The sequence below is a fragment of the Zonotrichia leucophrys genome, chromosome 1 (genome assembly GCF_028769735.1).
Source record: "Zonotrichia leucophrys gambelii isolate GWCS_2022_RI chromosome 1, RI_Zleu_2.0, whole genome shotgun sequence".
Taxonomy (NCBI): Eukaryota; Metazoa; Chordata; class Aves; order Passeriformes; family Passerellidae; genus Zonotrichia; species Zonotrichia leucophrys.
The window spans coordinates 101,814,519-101,840,367 of NC_088169.1; the positions used below are offsets into that span (position 1 = coordinate 101,814,519).

A 25,849-nucleotide genomic window follows, 5' to 3' on the forward strand; every position below is an offset into this window, starting at 1 on the left:
GATGGTAGGACAGAATTACTAAGCTTGGAACAGACTTTTAAGATCAAGTTCAACCCTTAACCTAACTCTTCCAGGTCTACCACTACACACTTCCAGAGAGGGTGATTTTGGTGTGCGTCAGCTTCTGTAGAGACAAACCATTTTTCCCTGTAGGAGAAAAGGCACAACTGCAATCATACAAATTACTGCCACAAACTCTGCAACACTGAAGGGACCAAAGCAGCCCACTATTTTTGCCCAAGTTTATTTCTAGAAATTTGTACAAAAATTGATACTCTGTAATACAATAATCTATCAAATATGACAGATGAACATTTGTCTTTCGAGGCAAGATTCCAGGAATGTGAAGTACCATCCTCTTGCATGGAAGAAAGGCACATTTTAGAGCTCAAGATACACTCAACTGAACGGTTCAAAAGGCAGGTCAGACATGCAAGTAGTGCAGCATTTTGGGTTTATACACAAACAATTTGTACTCCCAAGAAATCTCACTACAAGCAGCATTAACATCCACATAAACGTTTTATAAGTACTTTTAAAAGTAGCTCACTTTAGATCCTATGTGTGCAAAAGCTACTCCTTTACATTCACTGGATGGAGTAATTGGAAGCCATCTTCAGGCCAGAAGTAACTCCTAGATTTCCCCAAATACTTCTGGGATCCAAAGCACTTGCATCAACTGCCCCACTGCATTTTCCCCCTAAGGGCTACCCTAAAAGTCTGCAACACCAGGGCTACACAACTGCACCATCCCACTGCTCCTAGAGCTTATCCTTGGAGTTCTGTGGCTATGAAGAAGCCTCATATTTCCAGCTACAAGCCTCTGTGCAAGCAGCACCTGGGACATACCTGCTTCTGAACTGACATCTTAAATACAGTGGTGAATTTGCAGCCACAAAATCATCCACTGCACTATGGATCAAGCTTCACCTGACTCTCTCTGCACCATCCAGCACAGATGCCACACCAGGGGGGATGGCAGCCCAACAGTACTTCCAGAAAGGGCTTTTCCAAAGCAGAAAAGTACCCTTGAACTACATGAGCATGTCTCAACAGGGCTCTTGTGCAACACACCTGCAGAACTGCCACGCTGCTCAAATCAACCTGCTGCTTTTTAGATTGAAAACCAAATGAATCCTACTCTCCCAAAACTGCTTGTGCTAGAGGGCACAGTAGCTGTAGGAATTTTTCTAATTCATTGCTGGTGATCCAACAGCATTATACAGCAGATTACAAAGGCAATGATTTATCCAAATCCTCACAGCAATGGGGAGTTGTGCCTTTTTTTTTTTGTATAAAAAGATGTTTTAATGGGATTTCTCTAAAGCAAAGCCTTTATTATTTTTAAGTGGTTTAGCAATACTTTAAACACTTGCTTTGAAGAATACATACACCCACACAGGCTTTCAAGTACACAGTGACAACTTGGACTCCTGGAAACGATGTGTTGGTTCTGAGAGGAGGAGGTGCTCCTGAGCCAGTGCCTTCAGTTGACTTCCAAGACCTCAGTCTCCAGCAGGCCAAATCTGCTTTTGTATTTCTCAAAGAGTTTGATCAGGGAGTCCACGTACATGCTATGGTAGAAGTCCACATCCTGCTGGGATGGATTATCAATTTTGGGGATGGTGATGGGCTCTCCAACTGATAAAAAAGGGACAAATCCATATTAGCTTAAATGCTCCTACAACCCAAGTTATTTGTCCCCTATGGACACAGCTATGGTTGTTCAGCACACCCATTCTGGCATAGCACAGTTTGCCATTATAGCAGAGGTTTGCCTGATTCCCCACAGCTTTACCAGGCTCTGAAGCACAACTGTCCCACAACAAGGACACACACCAAATCTGCAGCAATACCAGATCTGCTTTAGCTGCACAAATGCATCTACTGTTCAAAGTGGCTAGGAAGTCCCCCTTCTGTTTACAGCAGAGTGATAAATCCTTCCTCAATTAACATGAGCCAAGAGTCAGTTCTTAGGTATTCCCCTAAACACACCACAAAAGCAAAGCTGACCTTTTCCCCCTCCTCCCTTAAAGCCCGGCTGCTTTGGTTTAGAAGACTCAAATGCAAGATTTAGGCCTGGCTTTAAACACTCAGCTGTCAGACATGCATCCCACTGGAATATGGGGGGCCAGGTTACTTCTGACTTTAGCTATGCAAGGCCAAAGAAAGTAGAGCTACAGTCTTTTCCCCACAAAAACAGCTCTCTTGCAAAATTTCCTGGAAGCAGAACATTGACTGAAGGCTTGTAACCTCTGGAAACTCTTCTAAGCTCATTCTCAGTTTTGCTGGAAGGTTTTTATACAGAAGAGAAAGCCATTTTATAGTCAAGGTTCCAAAACCAAACTAGAGCAGATGTACAGCACAGACTCAAGTATTCTGCTACCTAGAGAGGCACACAGCATGTTTATACCAAAATCTTACCAACAGTAGTGATAGGCTTGGAGTAGGGTAACAAGCCCCAGGTGTTGGAGGAGAAGAGGCCACGGCCATGAAAAATGCAGGGAGCAAAGCCAATGTGCTTCTGGAACTTCTTCTGAACCCATCTTCCCCAGGAACCCTCTTCAAAGATCACTTGCTTGTACACTTCATTTTCCCCAAAGGAGTAGACAGGAACCAAGTCCGCTCTAGAAAGACAGAAAGAGTCAGGACCCCACTCCCTGCACTGCAGCTCACATGCCAGCCCCACACTTGCTGCTGTGTGTTCTGCCAGGCTGCACAGCTGCTGGTGCCACTGCCCAGAGCTGTCTTAGCAGCACAAGGTACTGACATAACAGATATACTTTGAAGGCACACCAGAGAATTGTACTGACAATGGGCCTGTGGAACATTGTGCAGTCAGGCATGGGACATGCTTTCATATATACTCAACTCCTATTTTGGATGGCCATCTCCTTTCAGACACATGGGGAACAGGGGGACTGCACAGGTCATCACCCCATACTGGCACTGCCTCTCCTTGCTGTGGAAGCCTCCTGCTGTCCCAGGGATCCCCCTAGCCCTGCACCTTGCTCAGGGGCAGAAGATAAAGGACACTCATGTCTGATGTTCTGGGCAAACACCCAGACAACGCAGCAAAACTGCAGAACAGAGAATCCCTCCAAGGTATCAGCTGCTTCAGGAAACAGAATCACAGAATGGTTTGAGCAGGAGTAGATCTTTAAAGGCCATCTAGTCCTGTACCCCTGCATTGAACAGGGACATCTTTACCTAGACCAAGTTGTTGAAATAAAAGCACCTTCCCCATGGCAGCAGTCCTGCTCCAGCCCTGAGGCTGCCCTTACCCATGCCGCAGAGCCAGCTTCACAAATCCCTTCCTGTTCTTCAGTGTCACAGAGTTCTTCCCTGGGGTGCAGTTCAGGGACTCTGCCGCCCCTCCGACCACGATGACGATGGCATTGCCACTGCCATTCTTGGACAGGATGTAGTCTATGCTGTCACGGTTCACAGGACAGATACCTGCAGTCAGGACACAGACACAAGGCAATGAGATTGAGAAGATCCTCAAGTCCCCAGCCATACTTACAGCACAAAGTTTGTGCCTCAATTGCAAGTGGACTGTCCCACCTCCCTCTGGTCAGAGCAGGCAGTCTATTCCTCAACTAGACAAGCAGTTCACAGACCTGGCAGCACTAGACTTGGTCAAACTCCACAAACATCATTTCTCAAAATTCTTCCTTTACCAAAAGACTTGAGCAAGGATTTTCTATATCTAGTGATAGCAAAGGCATTGGTGTCAGACATCCTCCCTCCATGTAAACTTTACAGTAGGATTTGGTTTACCTTTAGAAAGGAAGAAAGCAGTTGTGTTATTTTGATGGACGAGAGTCTGATATTCACCAATTCCTCAACAAAATTAGGTAGTGCAATACATTTAGCGGTATGAAAAGAATAAATGGACAAACCTTTAAGACAGATCTGAAATAATATGAAGCTCTTGCAATTTATAGGACAGAGTGTTTATGTAAATCCATGCTCTGAGGAAAGTGTCTGTGAAGGTCTTTCCCTCCATTCCACACTGGAAAGAGCAGGACCTCCCTTCACCTTTAGTAAGCAATCTCTGCCCTAAAGCACCAGTCCCCATGAGATGTGAAGACAAGTGACAATAGATAAAATTCTGCTCTTCAGCACATTCACACAGTATAGGTTTACTGGCCATGCCCTCATTCCTTGTAGGGTCCCTGCTGTACCTTAGCCTCTAGCAGGCTGTAAAATTAAGAATTGGTACTAGCTGTAAACCAACTGTGTGTATTGGTACAGTGTTATGATTTGTTATAATTTCACCTGGAAATGGTTTATCCACAGAAAAAAGGACTGAGGGAATTCTCAGCACTTTCCAAGTGATGTAAATAAAGCCTTTGTATCAGCACCCTTAAGTTCCAGTATAGGAAAGTAAAAACAAATTATGGCTTTCAGAAGGTTAACTTCATGTCACCTGTAGACTTGCTTAGATCCTAGGAACTGAAGAAGCACAGTTTTGCTCTGGTTTAAGCACAATGCTCAGGGATAGCCAAGCCAGCAATGATGTTGCTAATGCCTACTCCCACGTTCCTTCCAAAAAAGGAGAAAGCAGCTCTGGCTGGCCCCAAGACTTATCTGCCAATCTGAACAGGTTAAAGATGGTTTTTTAAACTATAAAAAGGCTGCATGGAAACTGGAGCAACACAACTAAATTTACAGACATGACAAACTGGAAAGCAGATCCCAACTTCTCATGCACTGCTGGCCTGGGAATTCCCAAATTATGGGCTTCACACCGCAACTAACATCAGTATAGGAAAACAGAAACCAGCCTGAGATATGCCCTTTCTAGATAGGGACAAACACCTCTGCACCAGATCCAGTTAGTTTTTCTCTCCCTCATTTAAGACAGTAATCTCAGAAATAATCCATTCTAACAAGTCAGAGTCAGGTACAGCTACTCCTACCATCTTCCCAGCCTTGGTACTTACTAAGATATCTGAGATCTTAATATCTCTAAGATATTTTAAAGTCATTTATTGATGAATCAGTTCCAGAAACAGCAAACTGGTTACTGGATTGCTCAATTCACAGTCTTTAAGTGTTACTCCCTCACCTCTATCTAACTGACAGGCGCCCTCACTCCAAAAAAGGAAGCTCAGGCCATGCAAGAACACTTTATTGGTATTTTTAACACAGTTTCCTCTGCCCAGTCATAACTTACAAGCCCTCTAGCATTAAAATCCTGGACTAAATTAAAACAGACCTATTAATGTAATTTGGCACACTTAGATCACTGCATAATCCATGGGATCCATCTACAGGAACACATCCAGGGAAGGAGGTCTGTGAACAGCTGGAATCCTGCAGTACTTCAGACTCTACCCCTGGAAGGCACCCAGCAGTGCAACTGGGTGGAGACAGCATCCACCACCACCACAAAACACAAATGTGTGACAAGTGATGTGGTGTGAGCCCAGGAGCTGAGCTGGCCATGGTTACTCAGTATTTTCAGTCAGTGCAACTTCTTCCTGTACCTTCACACATTAACTAGGACATAACTTGGTTCCATCTACAGTTGTCAGATATCTTTACTATGGTTTTGTGGATACAAGAGTATCCTAGAGTTAAGGATGAACACAAGGGAACAGCAGTCCCTACAGCCCAAGTCAGGCATATTCACAGAATCACAGAATGGTTTAGGTTGGAAGGGACCTTAAAGATCATCCAGTTCCAACTATATGCCAGGGACAGGGACACCTTCCACTAGACAGGATTTCTCACATTTACTCACAGCTTCCTCTCGACAACCATATTTGGGTTATGCTACCAGCAGGAAGTGGTTACATGAGCTTCCTACACACTTGACAGAGGTGAAGACAGCTCAGAGGCAAGAGCAAAAGCAGAAATGGCACAGTGTGGTTGTGCTTACCACCAGACATTAGGTAGTCCCTCAGGATGGGCATCCTGAAGTTCCCAGCCAGGGTAGCAAGGTATGGTCGGATCCCAGGGAATTTCTGGCCCACACCCGTGGCCTCTGTGCTGAAGTTGCAAAAGGCACCCAAGCCCATGATGCCATGTGGATGGTACCCAAAAATGTAATTCCTGGTGGTCAGCAGATTGTGGGTTTTAACCAGCTAGGAAAGAAAAAAGAGTTCAATTGAAGATGGATATTTTCAGATAGTAAATAAAAGTGGGAGAAGCAAAAAAAAAAAAAAAAAAAAAAAAAAAAAAACCACCTCATATCCCTCAGGTTTTAGGTTTTGTCTCTCTTCCTATCAGGAAGAACAGCCTAAGAGCTCAGGTATAGACTCTCCTGGATTTCAGAGGCTCTGGTAGGAACAGCCATTTAGACTTCAGTTTTCCAAACAGAGGGAGTAAGATAAACAGACTAATCTCAGACACAAAAAGCTGGCCAGCCAGGTAGGAACAGGGCATGGATTGCTGCAGCCTGGGCCTTTTGCTTCTCCACTCCTTCCTAAAGTATTCTGACACACCTCTTGCCCAAACCAATCAAGTTCTCCAGTCCTGTAGCCACAGCTGCCTCCTTCCAGGCCCCCTCTCAGCACATTAGTGGCTCACATCCCAGTATGAGGCAGAAAGAACATAAACATCACTGTCTTGCAGCAGAAGCAAGTTCAGCTAATGCCTGAAAAAAGAGCCAACCAGTTAATGGGCCTGTTGGCCACCTTCCAAGTGGGAAAATGTGCTCAAGGGTGGTAACACTGGAAATTATCCCTCCTTTTTAGAGGTTCTGCCCTGGTCTACATGCCAAAGGCTCAACAAGACACCTTAAATCATCTCTGATTCCTGCAGGGCACGCACTAGGAGTTCTGATCACATTGTTTTTCAGGCTGTGCAATATTCCTACCATTTGCTCCTCTTTTTGCAGAACACAGACTCTCCACAGCTGTCTTAGCTAGCACAGAGCAACCCATTCCCTGGTACCACTACTGCCAGAGGGGGCTTTTGTGATGCTATAGGTAGCAGCAGCATCCCGTGTGTCAGAGCATCTTCCCCAGACAGCACACATGCAGTCTGAGGAAGCACAGGACAAAACACAGCAGGGCTGCTGCATCATCCTACAAAAATAGAGATCTAATTTAATTTTTTCCATCTGTTAGAATGGTTGATGTTGAAAGAGATCATCCAGTTCCAAACCTCTGTCACAGGCAGGGACACCTTTCTCTAGACCAGGTTGCTCCAACCCCTGTCCATCCATCCTGGCCTTGAACACTTCACTTCCAGGGACGGGGCAGCCACAGCTTCTGTGGGCAACCTGTGCCAGGACCTCACTACCCTAAGAGTCTATAACCTCCTCCTAATGTCTAATCTAAGCAGCTCCTCTTTTCAGGCTGAAAGCAACAGTGCCACTTTTTGCCAACTGCAACACCCCAGTGTGACAGTGGTCACAGGGGTTCTTGGATGAGGGAAGAGATGAGAATGCTGACTATGTTCAGAAGGCCTGATTTATTATTTTATGATATATATATATTACATTATAACTATACTAAAAAGAATAGAAAGAAAGGTTTCCTCAGAAGGCTAGCTAAGAATAAAATAGAATGAATAACAAAAGTCTGTGGCTCAGACAGACAGTCCAAGCTATCTGGTCTGTGGTTGGCCATTAATTGTAAACATTCAAGATGGCCCAATCACAGACACACCTGATGCATTCCACAGCAGCAGATAACCATTGTTTACATTTTGTTTCTGAGGCCTCAGCTTCTCAGAAAGGAAAAAATCCTAAAAAGGATTTTTAGTGAAAAGATGTCTGCAACACCCCAGCAGCTCTCAGATCTACAAGCTGAGGCTTTGGCACCCCATCCCTCAAACTATATTTGCAAAGGCCACTCTGCATCAGTTTCCATAGGAAAAAAGAACTCCACAGATTTCCAAGATGTCACACCAGCATGTGCCACTGCCTTGGACAAGGAGTGTTTATGCAAGTTCTTTCTGTTGGATCACGCTACAGGGAGCTGAAGTACCATTGCAACACCCTAAAGCAGCGTGCCCAGAAACTTGATTCCCTTCTCCCTGTTCTCAGCCTTGTCCTCAGATGAAGCTACAGCTCCTGTGCTATTTAAAACAGTGGCTGTGATACAAGCATGATGCAGCAGCAGGTTCTGCAAGGTGACTGGCCCTCCTCACAATTTCCTCTGGCTCTGAGGTCATGTAGAACTCCAGGAAGAAGGCACAGAGCCTTGTGGTTGCTACAGCTCTGCAGAGCCCATTGCCTATTCTTTCCCAATTTGTAGATGACTTTGCTTTCACTTCCAGGATAGAAGGGCTGCCCCCTTGATCAGTTACAAGAAACAGGAATCACAGACTGAAGACCAAAAACCCATCTCCAGGAAAAAAGTCATGATATGGTAAGCAACCCTTCCATCTATCAATTCTTGCTCAGTTGTAGAGACTTCTATAACAGGCTATCCAGGGCATGGTGGACCCACATCCCTGGAGGGAGTTAAAAGCTTTGTGGATGTGGTACCTGGGCACATGGGTTTGTGGTGGCCTTGGCACTTCTAGCAGAATGGTTGGACTTGATGATCTTGGGGGACTTTTCCAACCTAGACAATATTCTGACTTTTTGACTACAGGTCTGGTAGATACAGACACAAGGCTTGGCTGCACAAGCAGCAGAAACCCCTTCCTTAAAGCTCCTGTCAGAGCAAGGTAGTGATTTCCAAGCCTCATCTCTCACCTGCACCAAGCACAGCTCCTTTAATAGGAAACACAGCTGAAAGGAGGTTTGTCCTCATCCTTCTGGAGCACGAGGCATCTGCATGCTGAGCTTGGCAGAGCCACACATGGAAGACATGCTGTTCTCCTGCTCCAGCCCCTCCACACATGCAAGGACAGCCAGATCCCAGTGGAGCCATTGCTTGGACACCTCACAGGAGCCCCAGCCAAGCTGCAGCCTTGTCACTGTGGCTGCTTTCCAGGAGCTCCCCTTATGGAGCCATAGGGTTGGCAATACCACGACAATCCATCACCCACAGCTCTGCAGGAGCTGGGCAAGGGGTGTGCAGGGATCCAACCAAACAAAGGCAAGGGAGAGAGCTGAGATTTCACCTCACATTCATACATGTGTGCTTTTCCCCTGTTTGTCCCACACAGGCTGCCACTGCCCTCTCCACCTGCCCCACAGCACAGAGGCTCCCAGAAGGTAAACATGGAGGGTGCAGGTGAGGTTCAGCCTGCTCTCCTAGGGAGAAGTGACAGGACAAGAGGACACAGCCTCAAGCAGCAACAAGGGAGGTTCAGAGCATGTATTAGGAAAAATTACCCAAAAGGCACTGGAATAGTTGGACTCAACCTTCAAGGTCTTTTCCAACCTTGGTGATTCTATGTGCGCTTCCACCCAAGTCAAGCCAGGGAACCAAAGACCAACAGACATCAGACAGGGTTGGGCACTTCTCTGCAAGCAGAGCTCTTGAATCTGCTAATGCACAAACTCAGCCCAGGGAGGGTATGACGTGCCAATACCTCCATCTCTCCCTAAATTTAATCTAGAAGCAGGAGTTTTTGAAGTAGTGTAAATCATGTATTCTAGACTCAAGCAAGATAGTGAAGTGCACAAGATGGGGCTTTGGAACTAGAATGCATTTAAATGTCCCTTCCAGCCCAAATCATTCTAGGATTCCATGCCTCTCTTCAGGAGGCTGATCACTCACTGCTGGTTCTTTGAACCCTTCCCCTTGTGATAACACAAGCAAACAGTGTTATCAGGCTGCCCCAAGGAATTGCTGTGGCTGTCATTGAACATCACCACTGTTCTGAACCTCCAGCTGGTTTTTCCTTTAGCTTCCAAGGTCTTGTCCATTTCCACACAGCTCTGTGAAGCCTCAGTGCTCCCAGGATGAGGCAGAGTCAGCACATCCCTGCTGCATCTCAGCTGGACAACCAGTACTGGGAGTGAAGATGAACCTTCACCCCACTGCACTAACACACCTGTTCCCAGCTGCTGTTAGAGACCAAACCTGTTTCTTTGGGAGCAAAGTCCATCCACCTTTCTAATAATGACAGATTTCTTTACACAGAACTAAGCCAGCCTACAGAAGCAGTAAGCCAGTGCAACAGTGTAAAGAAAATGTGTTAATATTTCAGCGCCAGATACAGCTGAGGAACCATATTGCCAATTTTATTTTTAGCAACAGTGGCACATTCAGTAGTGGAGAAAGAGGACTGCAGAACCACTGCTGCTCAGCACCAGGAGCCAGAAAGCAGGGAAAAAAATCAGTTGTCTGGGTGGGAGCTGAGCAGCACTGACTGAAAGCTTTCAGAGTACAGAAAACCAGAGCTCATCCTGCAGGATCCAAGCAGCAAGTCCCATGAGCATGTAAGCTTGCAAAACAACCCAAAACCTGCACTTAGCCACATCACACCCAGCAATGCAATGGAAGAAATTATCTTCCCTTCCCAGCAGTGCAAGCCAGGACCTGAAGACTCCTCACCAGGCTCCCAGTATTACATATGTCACAAATTCACAGAATGGCTTGGGTTGGAAGGGACATTAAAGCTCAGCTTGTTCTAATTCCCTGTCATGGGCCTTCCACTGCACTAGGTTAGGACAGAGCACTCAAACCCTTCTATTTCCATTCTGTAAATCATGTACAACAATTAAGGAGGAGCTTTGCCATGAAGCAAGCCAAGACACAGAATACAAGATGAATTGAAGAAAAAATAAAGACTTTTGGCAGCAATTCCTGCTCTGGCCAGATGCCAATTCTTCCACAGCAGTGAGCAGGTCTCCCTGCACACACCTGAAGTGCTCACAGTCTGACAAAGGTAAGCCAAAGATCTGAAGCCCTGACTACCTGAGGTCCTGCCGCATGTGGAGATGTTCACATGCCCAGGTGACAGCTTCTTTACCTAAACAAAATCTTTAGGTCATGGCACTGCCAGCACGACATCCTCAGATCAGCATGTGCTCAGGAGGCTGCTGGGATCAGCAGCATGAGATGGAGATGGTGTGTGCAGATGAGTGTGTGCATGAGACAGAGATGGTGTGTGCAGATGAGTGTGTGCACGTGATATCTGCTCAGTCCAGCCCCATGCACACACCTGCCAGGGCTTGGGCTTCACCTGCACTTCAGGTCCAGGACTCCGTTCACTGGAACATTCCTCAGCCACTTTACCTGCTGCTTAGCTTAAAGCACTATTTGCAAGGCCAGCCATTAACCAGCAGACAAACTTAAGTTTCTAGTGCCCTAAAATAGCTTATTATTGTCAGAGCAGCTGCATGAAGTTCCAGGGAATGTGGCCAACTCAGCTCATGCTGAGTAGCTGAGACAGATTCAGGCTGCTTTCCAAATCCACCTGGTATTACAAAACATGACCTCATATCTCCAGGTAGGGGTACAATAGTCCTGGTGTTTCAGGCTGGGAGGCATTGCTGACTCTAGTGAGACCAGCCTAATCAGCACAACACTGGAGCAGAACTTGGTGCTCATGCAGCTGCTCTAATACAGCAAGCCAAATAGGAAAGAATTCTTGTCTGTGAGGGTGGTGAGGCCCTGGCACAGGTTGCCTGAAGCTGTGGCTGCCCCATCCCTGGAAGTGTTCAAGGCCAGGCTATACAGCTTGGTTGAAGCAACCTGGTCTAATGGAAGATGTCCCTGACCATGGCAGAGGGGAGGAAACAAGCTTTAAGGTCCCATCCAACTGCACTGTGATTCTATGAATTAAATCTGAGCTGATAGCTGGTACCTGTGCAGGTATGGATGCAGCTACCACAGCTCTACATGCAGACTTTGCTGCAGGCAAGTTCACCATTACAAGTGCCACCAGTGTGACTGTCACTGGTGTGATCTGTCCTTGCAGTGCTCAGCAGACACATGGAACAGGACTGTGACAGTGTTCGCAGGGAAGAGATGAGAAGGTTGACTCCATGTTTCAGAAGGCTTGATTTATTATTTTATGGTACATATTATATTAAAACTATACTAAAAGAATAGAAGAAAGGATTTCATCAGAAGGTTAGCTAAGAATAGAAAAGGAATGAATAACAAAGGCTTGTGACTGACCGAGACAGTCTGGACAGCTGGAATGTGATTGGCCATTAATGAAAAACAACCACATGAGACCAATCACAGATCCACCTGTTGCATTCTACAGCAGCAGATAATCATTGTTTACATTTTGTTCCTGAGGCCTCTCAGCTTCTCAGGAGAAAAAATCCTAAGGAAAGAATATTTCATAAAATGTGTCTGTGACACGGGATGAGATGCAGCAGAGGACTGTCCTCACAAACCATAAGCCTGGGACACAAACCAAGTCCTCATGAGCCATTACACAGAGCAGAATCCAGTAAAAATTATTTTTGCAGAAAGAACATTTAAACAAGTGATCCTCTGTAGAACCATCTCCCTCTTGGGAAAGAACAGGTAACTAGTTTAACCCAGGAGTTCCCATGCTCTCAGCAAGCCCAAGGCATTCTGGTTCTTGGTACCATTCTTAATATCCAGAGACATTATTCATTGTTCAGGCATCAGTCCCATAACTGCAGAAAAACACTTCTAGCACCTCTCTAGCCTAAGATCCTGCAGCAGCTTTTCCCAGCCCTGCAGCCAGCTGGCTGTTCCCCCAAAACACGTGCAGGACTCATCTCCCAGCTGTCAGCACTCCTGTCCTGCCCTTTGCATGTGAAATACCAGTCGGCTCCATAAACCTTGCACAATTCCTCCCCCTCAGTAGCAACGGAATTACACCATAAGAAGTCCTCACGAATGGATACATGAACTAGCAAGTATTTAAATAAAAACTGCTGCAGAGTTTAGTTTATCTACCCCATCTCATCTCTAAACCTACCTAAACAACACAGCTCTTGGACAAACTTTTAATATCCACAGTGAATCCGACCTGCAGGGCTTGTGCAGAGCTTATTTCCATGAAGACAAGGATAAATGTGCATCAAAGGAATGATGGAACAGCAGAACCAGCACTACAGGTGACCCTTTGGAACCAAGTCTCCAGCATAAAAGAGCCCATTCCAGCAATATCCAAGGCAGCAGTGTTTAATGCAGCACTAAGAACTTGGTACTAGAACACAGCACATCTGAGACCCATCCTGAACAGCAGAGCTGCTCAGCTCTCTGTCAGCCATGAGACCCAGGCTGACTTCCAGCCTGAGCAGACATAGTGAATTTCTCTGTGTACACTTAGACTTGCCAAGAATTACCTATTAACAGCAAGTTTCATGGTGAACTTGGCAGTGCTGGGTCAATGGTCAGGCTTGCTCTTAAAGGTCTTTTCCAACCTAAATGGTTCTGTGCTTCTCAGAGGACAACAAAAGGCTTGTTCACCAGCAGCACGTTCAGGTACCCCGAGAGTTCAAGTGACTTTGCAAGGGAAGAATCCAGTCTAAGCTGCTTTGGCATCCTGCTGGAACTGGATTCCCTGTTCCTTCCTGAGGCTAGACTATCTTGGGGATAGGTAGCTCAAAAGCTCTATCAAGGTCCCTCCCTCATAGTCAAGCTGAGTAAAACTTGCCAACAACCTTACATAATAGTCCTTTCAGCTGCGTGCCCTTCCAAAGAGGATCGAGTTCCCTCCTAGCCGAATTTGACCCCTGCTCCCTTCCAAGTCATCCAGCTAATTCTGCTGTCCCAGAGCAGCCTGGCAGCCCTGTCCTCTTTCTGCAACATATCTGAACCAGTAGGAAAAATACAAGTATGTGGTGAGCAAGTTTCAAGCTGGAGAACTGAAGCTATTCCCACTGCTGGAAAACCCACTTCTCCAAAGCAAAAAGATTTCAGGACAAATTTCAGTGCTCCCAGTGAAGTGCTGACTTTGGGCGCACAGAGGTCCCAGATATTCTGGCCCAATACATCCCAGAGCAGAAGTGTTACTGGAAAACAGGCAGAAACTGAGCTAGATGTTATGATTTATGACAGGGGAACAGTGTTAGGGTCAGGCATTACACAGGGCCACTGCAGCACAGAAGAGACTCACAGGGTAACTTGCATTGGAAGGAATCTTAGAGATCATCCAATTCCAATTCCTTCCCATGGGCAGGGACACTTTCCACTAGACCAGGCTGCTCCAAGCCCCATCCAGCCTGGCTTTGAACACTTTGAGGGATGAAGCAGCTACCACTTGTTGGAACAACCTGTGCCACTGTCTCCAGAAGCTGGAGAGATGAACAAGGATTGCACACTGCCTCCAGCAATCTGGTAAAACCACAGCAGCTTCTGGCAATCACATTGCCACCATTGGTAATGCATTTCAGATTTTCTAACCACAGCTGCCACAGGCAGCAGTGTGGCAATAGCAACTGAGCCATGTCCTGCTTACAGTTCAGTGTCATAGACTAGTGCCAGAGGAAGACACTAAAGTAGTTAAACCTCAGGATACAAAGTTAAATTTTTACTTACTCTTATTGGAAAATAATCCCTGAAGTACCTCCATATAGCCCAGTTTCTCACCCACTGGGATCTTCTTCCCCCTGTTGAAAAAAAGGCATCATGACTTTAAAGCTCTTTCCACATGGCTGTCCATCAGAAAGCCTAAAGGATGCCAGGGTTTGCTTGTCTCACTAGAGGAATCAACACTCTCATTCCTCCAAGTGAGAGACCTGCACCATTCACTGAAATCAATGCACATTCTGGAATACAAGGCACTTCAAACAAATTAAGGCTTGACTGCAAATTCAGGATAGACAACTCTACAATTTAAACTAGAAACACTCCAACACAACCTTTAGGAAAGGACAAAGTCTCAGATGGTTTCAGTCATCTTGAAGCAATGGACAACTGAGCTCATCTGGCTATAAAAGCAGTTGCCAAAGCTTACCACTGCTGGTTCCCAGAGCTGGCTTCTACAGGTTTGGGATTTTTTTTCTGAAATAATCTGCTTAATCAGTAGGAACACTGACTCCACAGAGGAGCTACACCTTGATAATGACATCACAATCTGAACCTTGCAAGAGCTGGACAGAACAAAAAGGTCTTGAATCTTTAGATCTTTCTGAAGTACAGAAAGAATCTATGCCTTATAAATATGTTACTAAATGTAATGGAATGGAATAATAGCAGTGAATGTTAATTTTGTGTTTTCCTCAGCACCACTGAAACCTGCAGTCACTGTTCATGCTGAGGGCTGACATTTAAATGCTACACTGAATAATGCCTTTGGTCAGTGATTCAGCCAAGTCCCACTAAGAAGAGAAGTCATCCATTACAAGGAAGGGCTTCTTTGTCCAAATATGGAGACAGGGACACTTGAACAAGTATCTCTTCTGCAATATTTACCTTTCTTTGGTGTGTTCCAGTCAAATACCAGCCAGGCTAAATAGAGAGCAGCAATCGCCCAGCAGTCTGTGCACAGTATGTACATGAGGATTAAAGTGCAAGCAATACCTGGAGAGGTGCAAGAAAGAAGAAAACAAGGTTGCAGCAGGTTCTGGTCTCCATTTACACTCCCTGCCTTTTGACTCTTCTATATTGAAATCTTAGTCTCAGTCTGATGTCATTAATCCTCAAATAAATTGGATTTGGTCAAAAGCCCCTTATGTAGGGGGCTGAGGCAGCTTCCTCTAGAGCTGTGGAAAACCTCAACTTCCCCTTCATGGTGCCTCCAGGCATCTCCTGGATCTCCAGGTGGGGCAGCTGCTTCATCAGACTGGATGAGCATGAGGATTTCTCCGTGGCCCACACCACTGGGATTTTCCCCCACAGCTACACACATCTCCCACAGGTTACACCAGCTCTGTATCAGCCATCCCACCAGGGTGCCAAGGATCCCACCCAAAAATGACACATTTCAGCACAAACTGAACTGGGAAGGTAGAGTGAGAGAGATGCTGAGAGCAGCCATTCTCCAGTTTAATCATTAACAATGCAACAGAGCAGAGCAGCCTGAGGTTTCACATAATCCAAGTACCCAGGGATAAACAGGCTTTACTCTTTTACTGGTCTAACACAAACAACTCCTGCTCATCTCTGGTACCTCCTGGAAGCAGACCAAGCCAAGAGGAAGGCATTCCTGTTGCATGCACTTGCATCAGTTACCAGCTGCTGCTAAGAAATCTCTGTGGATATTCCCATGAGCCAGCCAACAAAGGCATTTCCAATTGTTTCAGCTTCATTTGCATGGTAGACACTGACACAAGCTAAACATCAGTCAGTATTTCCATAGCTCTTATGATTTTCTAGAGCCAGGAAAAGGCATTTATAGTTGAAAATATCACTGTAACTGATTTACAGTAACCACGTACCCCAGGAACTACACTACACATCTAGTAATTAACACTTATGAAACAAGTTAACATTTTGCATTAAAATTCTTGCAGAATTACAGCCAAAACTCTTTTGTTTTAGGCCAAAATGTGTTACCCATGATAAGGAAAGTGAGAACCCATTGCAGCACAGAGATGATTTGGAGTTGTTTCTCTACTTTGGATTTCAATAGCCAGAACAAATCCTGCAGAGCAGAAAGAATGTTCGATCCCGTGCCTAAAGAAAGAAAAATACAAGAAATAAAGTTACATTTGCACTCTGAGCAAAGGAAACAATATTTTTCCTTTGAAACAGAATCACAGAAGGGTCATCAAGTCCGGCTTATTTTAATAAGAGGTTTCAGATAAACGTGCAGTTTGCTTTTACAGCAAGCCTTGCTAAAAGCTAATATTTTTCCATGGAGTTTGGGCATCCTGGAAGAGGAAGGATTGCCATGTGCCAACATCCAGCTTTTTCCAGAATACTGGAGGGGATTAATGAGTAATCATCAGTACCCATCCGAACAAGCCTCTGTTAACCTGACCATAAAAGGGGAGAGGATGTTAACCCATGTTCCTAACACCCACTATCACCTCACACTGGCAGCTCCTCACAGAGATGTTTGCTAAAAGGGAACCCCATGAGCTCACAGTAAGATAAAGATCAGCTGCTCACACCTGGCTGTGCTGTGAGCTATTCTCCCTTCACAAGGCCTGTTGCACAACTCCCAGGGCTGTTCAAGGAAAGCTCTGTGCTCCAGCCTTCCTAGCACAGCCCAAATGCTGGCTCAACACCTCAACACACAGCCCTGAGGATCCACAGCTCCATGAGTAAGGAGCACTATCAGCATTCCCAAAGCACTAAATAAGAAGGAAGGAGCTGAAAGCCACTCTTGTAGAAGCCTAAGATATTCAAGCAGGGAAAAAAAACCAGAAGTGGGTAAAACACTAAAAACACTTGCTTTCTATATGAAGAACCACCCACTGCAGCTTTTGACAGCATACACAGCCCCCAGAAATAAGCACTTGCAAGTGGGTTTTCCTTCACTTTTCTTCATTACTTTATTTACAAGCACCATAATAAACTGACAGAAATACAAATCACTTTATGTGTAATTACATCTTTTCTTTTGTCTTGTTATTAGAACAATGAAAGAAGCTATTACACTGAGCAGGTCCAGTTCTTGCTGACAAGGTATTACCTGCTAGTGGGAATAGCACAAGTGTTCACACTCAGTCAAATGAAAGTGACTGAAAATAGCTTCTCTAGTATAAGTAGGCACTAGGATTTTTGGTAGTTTCTACAAAGATACTCTCACTAGTGCATCGTTTAAATACATAAATACGCAACTGCTTCATAGGAATGAGGGTCAATTTAGATTAATTAAGGAAGAAGTTTTTTACTGTGAGGGTGGTGAAACACTGGCACAGATTACCCAGAGATGTCTCATCACTGGCAACATTCAAGGGGGAGCCACACCACAGGCTGCAGTCTAAATTTAGAGCTAGCCACCCAGCTCAGACCTTGGTTCTGCTCAGTCCACGGTACATGAACAACCCCAGTAGTGCATTGGGCATTAATTACTCTAAGCAGACCAACTTTTGGGCTGAGATAGATCATACAACTACAACTGCAAGTGAACTGAAACCTACAGCACTAATCCAGGTAGAAACAACAGCTAGAGCTGGAGGCAGTTCTTTACAAGATAATATTTTATATATTATATACATATATATAATAAAAGATATAAAAATAATATATATATATATATTATCTTTACAAGATAATATAGTGCAGTATTAAGAATGAATCCAGCAAATAGTTTCAGAGGTGAGACAGGAGAATATGTTGAGTTAAATTGTCACTGTGCATTGGTTTTGCCACACTACAGTATCTAAGCAGTGAGATTCAGAAACGCCATGCTGTAAAATCTAGCAGCAAATCCCCAAATTTGGGGTGAGGGATAAACTTCACCCCATTTTTTACAAAGCCAGTTGCCTGTTCAAGGCTAAAATAAATCTTTGGGTTTAAAATTATTTGTATTCAAAGAAACCTTTATAGCTCACCTCAATCTAATGCCCTGCCATGGGCAGGGATACATTCCACAAGACCAGGTTGTTCAACTCTTGCTGAGGGGCCACAGCTCCAGGTATTTGCTATCCCAAAAACCTTACAAAACTGCATGTGGACAGACTTGATGTTGACTGAGGATTACCAGACAAGTTTAAAGAAAGCATTTAGCAATAGTAGTGTCATAGACATATGTCTATGTCCTCCAAAAGAAGCCAAAAGTCTTTATTTGTGACACAATAAAAGCCCAGCCCCATGTAATTTTTTAGTTCCAGCACACGCATTTACACTACCAAACCTCTCTGGCTTCATAAACCAAACACTCCAGCCTTGGATCAGCTAAATCCCTATCCTCTTACTAAAGAGAACAGCTGTTTATCCCTCTAGATGAGAATTTGTACTTCAGCATTTTCTAGATGCTCAAACAAATTGTAGGCATTGCCAGCCCAGTAAATAGACCAGTATTGAGTAGCACAAGTCAACCTGTCAGCTTGCTTTTCAAACCACATAAAACTCACATTCAGTTCCTGCAGACAGAGGGAAGGCAGTGGTTTGCCAGACAGCTCTAAGCCCCTGCCCCTGGACAAGTGTCCTGGGTCAGTTATTTGCTGAAAGCAAAGGCATCCTTCAAAGAGAACAATATTCTCCACACCGGGTGTCCTAGATTGCAGGGCAATGTGTGTATTCCATTTGCCATCTGTTAGAGGTGTGGCAGTTTCTTCTGTTATTTGGGCAGTTTTTCTTTATCTCTTCCACAAGCCAATCCTCCCTCCTGGGAGACATCTTCTGTTAATGGGACACGGAGCGTCACTGCATGGCTGATAAAAGTTGTGACATACTCTGCCCAGAGGGAGGAGCCAAGCAGTCTCAACTAGCTATAATCTGAGATTTTGGGATACCAGAACAGCCTTTCCACTGGATTCCCAGAGGAACAGCTGCCTCTTCCACGGGATCTTCAGAGGAAGACTACAGCCCTTCTACAGGATCACTGCTCCAACACTGACACTCCAGGAGCACTGCAGCCACAATTCCAATTGGACTGCTACCAACACCCTGACCAACAGGGTGTCAGGCCATATTCTGAGTCTGTCAGCGTTGTTTTGTATTACTGCATTGTTTTTTTAATTTTTTTTTAATTTTCTTCTCTAATAAAGAACTGTTATTCCTACTCCCACATCTTTGCCTGAGAGCCCTCCCTTAATTTCAAATTCATAACAATTTAGAGGGAGGGGGTTTACATCTCCCATTTCAGGAGCAGTTCCTGTCTTTTCAAACCAAGACACCAGGAAAGTCAGTAGCTACCATGGTCTGACATTAGCATTTAATTCCCAGTTAAGAAATTAAAGATGCCCAGTAGCAAAGGAAAGGACCATGGGAATGGTCAGTCAAACTGGCAAAGTCATCAGGTCTACCCTTGCACCAAACCTGCAGACTCCAGATTAACCTATTTCATCAACCAAGCATTTACATATTTTAGTGCCAAGACAATCCCTTCCAGACAGTCCAGAGCATCTCATTCATCATGTCTGACTGACACGCTGTATTCAACCCCCCAAGGAAAGCATTATCTCCTTCCAGATTCAGTAGCCAGGAGGCATTTTTGGAAAGACCCCTCCATGCTCTGGAGAACCAGACCAGTTACTAGTGCCACAGAGCAGTAGAGCTTTCACAAGTCAACAAAAATGGGAGGAAGGGGGGGTTGGCACTACTGACATTTGAGTTCAGTCCATTAGAGAAAATACTTCCTCCTAATGGCTCACCTGTGGGCACACACCAAGAACCTTTCACATATTAAAATCCCAGGGCATTTTCTGTAACTTTCAGGGAACAGATTATCCCTATAACCTACTTTAAAAGGGCCCAGTAGACATAACTATAATTTGTATATTCCTATCAGTCTTTCCCCAAGGAAATATCCTGGATCCTGAAGAAGCCCAAACCTCCATCTTCTGGCACTGAAGACAGTAGCTGATCCTGTGCTGGCCACACAGCACAGCCCCTGGAGCATTTTCCAGGGTACCTGTTCCAGAACTGGGAAGCCTTCACTAGATGATCATTAAGATCCTTTCTAACTCAAGCCCTGTTGGGATCAGCCTTGGCAAACCATATCTACACAAGGCATACTTTACCAACTTTACTTTACTGGTCTCTGATGAGCTGGTCTTCAGCTCCCACTGCAACCCATTCCCTGGAGTCCTGATGGGATACTCCCTGCACTAAGCCAGGCACAGCTCCCTAGAACATTCCCTGTCACAATGGAGAGAGTACAACTTCTCAAGGACATTCCCTGTCACAATGGACAGAGTACAGCTTCTCCCTTGCTGCTCACCTGCAGCCTTCCAAGGGAGCTCAGGGGCATTAGCCAGCCATCCTGCAACTGGTGATGGGCTCACCACACTTTTATCATGTAGCTCCATTTAACATCACAATGCAGGAGTTGCTACCAAGGAGATCCTGGAAGCAGCAAATGGTTCGACCAAGCATTTGATTCCTGCATTACGGACTCAGCATCTGGTGCTGTTCTAGCACAGTTTATTTCAGATAAATTACACAAACAACATTTATCTGGGCAGGGAAGTAGAATCAAAGATCCCAAGAGTGGAAGTAAACAGGATTTCACATGTGGGCACCCAACTGACATGACTTAATTAAATGTCAGCAAAGGAAATTAACCGAGAAGAAGTACAAGTGTTACATATAGCTAAAAATAGACTGAAACCTTGTTAAACCCAAGCTCCATTTGCCACCTTTTCCAGACAGTTAGCATGTTAATTCTTGGCTAATAATTAAACTGCTTCACATGGCTTATTTAGAAGAAAACCATATTAGATCCATCAAAGCATAAACTGCAAATGGACATTTTGAGCCATGTACTTTGCAGAGAAGCTGAAATTGGAACAAAGACAAGAAAAACAGACCAGTACTAGAAAATTCAGGAGGACTTAGCCACCCATGCAAGAGCAGGAGTACCTGTAAAACCCCTTGAGCAACACAAGTTCTTTTGGGTTTACTTGGGTGCCTCAAGCACAAGCATATTCAATATAAAGTAAACAACTGGTTGAGAAAATAATGAGTAAACAGCACAGAGTATAGTTACCCTGCCTTGTACACGGCTTTAGAACAGTTTGCTCCTGTCCCAGGAAGCTACTCAATTACACTATCTGCAGTATGGTGTGTTTATGACTGGAAATCAACAATATTTTGAACAGGGACACGCAAATAAAAATTTCTATCATCTCTTTTAGAAAGGAGCTGGGATTCTCCAGACCCAGGAAACAAATCTGTCATGGTTACTCATGTTAGTTCTGGATTTACTCACAGCACTAAACTCAGCCCTCAGCCTCCACACTCACAGCAGAATATGTGTTGAAGTGATGTAGCCACAAGACCCCACTGTCCCAGAGCAGCCAAGAAGTTTAGATTTAAGTTAGCAACACTGGACAGGTCTGGACAAGAGAAAAGGACCCATCCTACTACAGCTCATCAGTGTCTCCAGAGCACATGGGGGCTCTGAAAGAGGGGTTTCACACTACCAAGCCCAGACCTTCACTTCCCAAACAACTTTGTCAAGAGACAACACCTCAATGCAGCCAGCCTGATCCTATTCTCCCAAAACAGGAGCTCCCAGGCTCCCCAGAGCACAACTCCGGTCTGGTAACCTCATGCACAGTGTAAGACTAACTCCAAGGTAAAGCTGAGCAAAATCATCTTCATCCCAAACTTCTTGGTGATGAAGTAACATTAGAAAAGGCATTTCAGCACAGGACAGCCTTTCAAGGTTCCAGCCACACCAGCATCTTTCCTCAGGGGAGAGGGGTGAGAGAGACCTCCTTGCTGCCCTGCCCAACACAAGGAGACCTCCTGGGCCTCCTATGCCACAGTGGGGCAGGTCAGGATGAGGAGGCCACAACCCCTCCTCCCCAACCAGGTGTCTCAGAGCATCATCCAACCCCTAGGCATTAGTACAAAGTCTGCTCTGATTTTTGCAGTACTGGGTTGATATCAAGAAACATTCCTCTGCATAAATACAAGGGATGAATATAGAGGCAGATGCCTGCACCTCTTTTTTTTTTTTGTTTTGGTTTGTTTTTAAATAGGATCGGACTTAATTCAGCCAAATTTACAAGCAAAATTAGATGCTAGGAAAACAGTGAGACTAAACGACAGTATGAGCCATTCAGATGCTCACCCCAAAGTCAGCCCTCTGCACAAGCATGATACTTGGAAGAAAATATTCAGGGACATAGGGAAAAAAAAATCTAGTGGGCTTGTTCTGCACATCTTCTGTAGTGAGACAAGTTGTCCAACACGATCAAGCAGTACAAAAGGTCTCATGAATGAACCTCCACACGACATCACCTCTGCCAGTTTTGATCGGCAGGGTCCCACACCACTATCTCCATACCCAGTCCAAGACAGAGCTCCTCTGGGAGGCACCCGGATTTGGCTTTGAAGCCAGTTCTGTGCTTTCCTGCCCAAGCTACAGCACTGGCAAGGGGTTGGTAGATGTTGCAGTCACCAAGGCAACATCCCTTCTCTTCCCAGGCAGAAATAAGTTAAATTAAGCTAAAAAGCACAAATATCACTGCAAGATCCCCACGAGGTGCCTCAGAGGAAAACTGACCTGAGGAGAGTTAAGACAGCTTTCCATCACTAATCAGGATTATCTAGAGATGAGGCCAATCACTGTCCCTAAACCACAGTCCATTTTGAATTATGCATGTGTCCTAGATCCACATTAACATGGCCAGTGCCAAGAAGGTGGCTGCTGAGGTCTCAGGTCAACCCTACATATTTTATAGGTTTCCTGAATTATTTATTCTCTGCACCTAGTCCACAGTTAACTCTCAATATAATAGTTCAGAGGATGCTAATTCAAATAACCTCTCTCAACTGAAAAGATAACTTGTCCTCGGTTAGTCATGCAAACAAGCGAAGTTATTTTAAGAAACAGATCTGAACACAGGAAACACATGAAGGTCTTCTCCCCAGTGAGTTCACAACTGAGCCTTCAGATCAGTCTAATATCCTGGCTGAGATATGCACCAGCAGCTCTACACCCAGCACCAGAGAGGCCATTGCAAAATCAAGACTTCAGAGGTTAATTCACCAGGTTCATGTCCCTTCAGCTCTGCTAACGATTTGTTTAACCAATAAAACATTTCACAGGTCTCTTCATCCCAGGAGGTATTAGCAGTCTGCTTTTTGAGGGCAAAAAGCCTTTCTTTCACAACACAGAGCACTCAAGGACCCTCCACAAACCACAAGTTAAATCGCTGTCCAACTGCATTTTCACGCCAAGCTCCCCCGTCTGCAAATCCTGACCTTTCTCCAGACAAGCACCCTTGCAGAAGGCATACAAAACCCTAGCAAAACATTTAGACTTGCTGAATTAATTCCTAGAAGATCCTCTGAGATGCCTTTACAAGCAGGCAAGGTAGCTTATGGTTTGGGATTTCCTGTATTCTCTCCACGGCCTTTAACCAACATGTCCCTGCGTGCAGGGAAGCGTGGGGTGTCTGCAGCGGCTCTGTCCACGATGGGTGCCAGTGGCGACACCCGTTCCACTTCACTCAACAGGCCACTCACCAGCTAAAGCAAACCTGGCAGAACTGGCTACCACCAAACTCCTGCTCAGCACTGAACCTTCACCTCCTCATTAGAAGACAGCAAAAATAGCAACACGTTGCCATTTTCCCCTTGATGTAGGTGTGGGGAACACAGCATTATGAAACACTTGGACTCGCTGAGGAGGCCTTTCCCAAGCTAAATGCAATTCTGTGAATAGAGAGTCGAGAATGAACTTTATCCGATAAAGCGACTACACTTCTCTTCCTACACCGACAAAAGGAAGGGGTGGGTGAGGGGAAGAGTCGTTTACACGCCAAGTGCCCCACGCCCACATTTTGCAAAGGTGCAAACTCACTGTAATTTGCACCTTTGCAAAATGTACAAGACCCAACTAGAGCCGTTCCCAGCAGCCCCAGGAGCGCACCCCGAGCCGCTAAAACACAGAACCTGCGCAGAGACCTGTAATCCTCAACCAAGGAAAGCCACAGCTCCCTCCCCGCCATTGCACATCGCTCTTCCCCCTCCCTATTCCCCGTGAACAACGTTCATACGGCCAAAAAAAAGGAGGAACATCAAAAGCGGAGTGTTTCGGTTCTGCTCCCACCCCAGCCCCTGAAGGACCGGAAAGCTGCTCCGCACCGCAGCATCCCCTCCGGGCAGGAGGCTCATGTGCCGCCCTTCCTTCCCCCTGTGCCCCGGTACCTCGGAGCACGCCGGAGTAGGCGGCGATGATGGTCTTCATGGTGGGGGGCGCGCTCAGGGCTCGGGCAGGGCCATGGGACGGAGGAGCCCCCCACGCTCCGCAGCCCCGGCGCAGCCAGCGAGCAGCAGAGGCTCTGGCCGCGTATCCATATATAGCCGGGAGGAGGAGGAGGAGGAGACGCGGGGAGGGTGCAGGGGCGGGCCCGGCGCAGCTCCCGGGTCCCTCAGCACAGCCGCGGGCGTGAGGGGAAGCTCCTGGTGCCGACGGTGCAGATTTCTACATGGGATACACGGGATGGGGTTTAGGGAGTGGGGAGACCAAGCAGAGGCCCGGCTGCTATACGGGCTGTTTCATGCCCTGTTTCATAGAATCACAGAACGATTTGGATTAGCACGGATGTTAAGACTCATCCATTTCCACCACTCTGCCGTGGGCAGGGACGCCTTGCACTAGAGCAGGTTGCTCTGGGCTGCATTCAACCTGGTCTTGAGCACTCCCAGGCATGAGGCAGCCACTGCTACAGTGGGAAACCTGTGCCAGGGCCTCACCACCACCACAGACAAGAATTTCTTCCCAATATCCCATCTAACCCTGCCCTCTGTCAGTGGGAATCCATTCTCCCTTATCCTGTCCCTCCATGACTTGCTCAAAGTCTTTCTCCAGTTCTCTTGGAACCCCTTTAGGCACTGGCAGGGGTTCTAAGGTCTCCAGCAGCTCCACATCCTCCTGATGTTGGAGGCAGCTCTGCAGGTGGGGTCTCACCTGAGTGGGACAGAGGAGCAAAATCACCTGCTGCCCACACTGTGGGATCAGCCCAGGCCCAGGACATGGGGGTTTTCTTGCTGCATATGCTTTTCTCACTCCATATGCTGCAGTGGTACCCCGGCCTAGATGGACGCATTAATATTTAAATAAATAAACTAATAATAATAAAATCCTTTAGTGCTTCATGGATTATTACAACTGTCAGGAGTAAAGATGCAACCACCATAGACAGCCCCAGCTTCAGCACCTGCTTTATGACTTGAAGTTGTAAATCGTGTCACCAAGTTTCTTGTAAGGAAGGAAAATGTAAGCCCCAAACTGATGATAGAACAGCCTCTACCTTCACAAGGGCATGCAGTTGACACAATCAGGGGAATCCCTTTAAACTGAGAGAGGGCAGGGCTAGAATGAATTCTTCTCTGTGAGGGTGCTGAGGCCCTGGCACAGGTTGCCCAGAGGAGCAGTGGCTGCCCCATGTCTAAAAGTGTTTAAGGGCAGGTAGGATGGGGCTTGGATCAGCCTGCTCTAGTGGAAGGGGACCCTGCCCAGGGGGTTTAAA

At 45.8% G+C, this 25,849-nt stretch overlaps 1 protein-coding gene across 1 annotated transcript; it reads right to left on the minus strand.

The window, feature by feature from the left end:
- Positions 1-228: 228 nt before the first annotated feature.
- DGAT2 (diacylglycerol O-acyltransferase 2) lies at positions 229-24,696 on the minus strand. Its single transcript, XM_064726301.1, has 8 exons — positions 24,525-24,696; positions 16,299-16,418; positions 15,216-15,323; positions 14,340-14,410; positions 5,894-6,098; positions 3,285-3,459; positions 2,425-2,627; positions 229-1,641 (listed from the first exon to the last, which is right to left on the minus strand). Exons 1-8 carry the CDS (start codon positions 24,562-24,564, stop codon positions 1,487-1,489), a joined length of 1,077 nt encoding a protein of 358 aa, XP_064582371.1. The 5' UTR covers positions 24,565-24,696; the 3' UTR covers positions 229-1,486.
- Between the last annotated feature and the right edge of the window lie 1,153 nt (positions 24,697-25,849).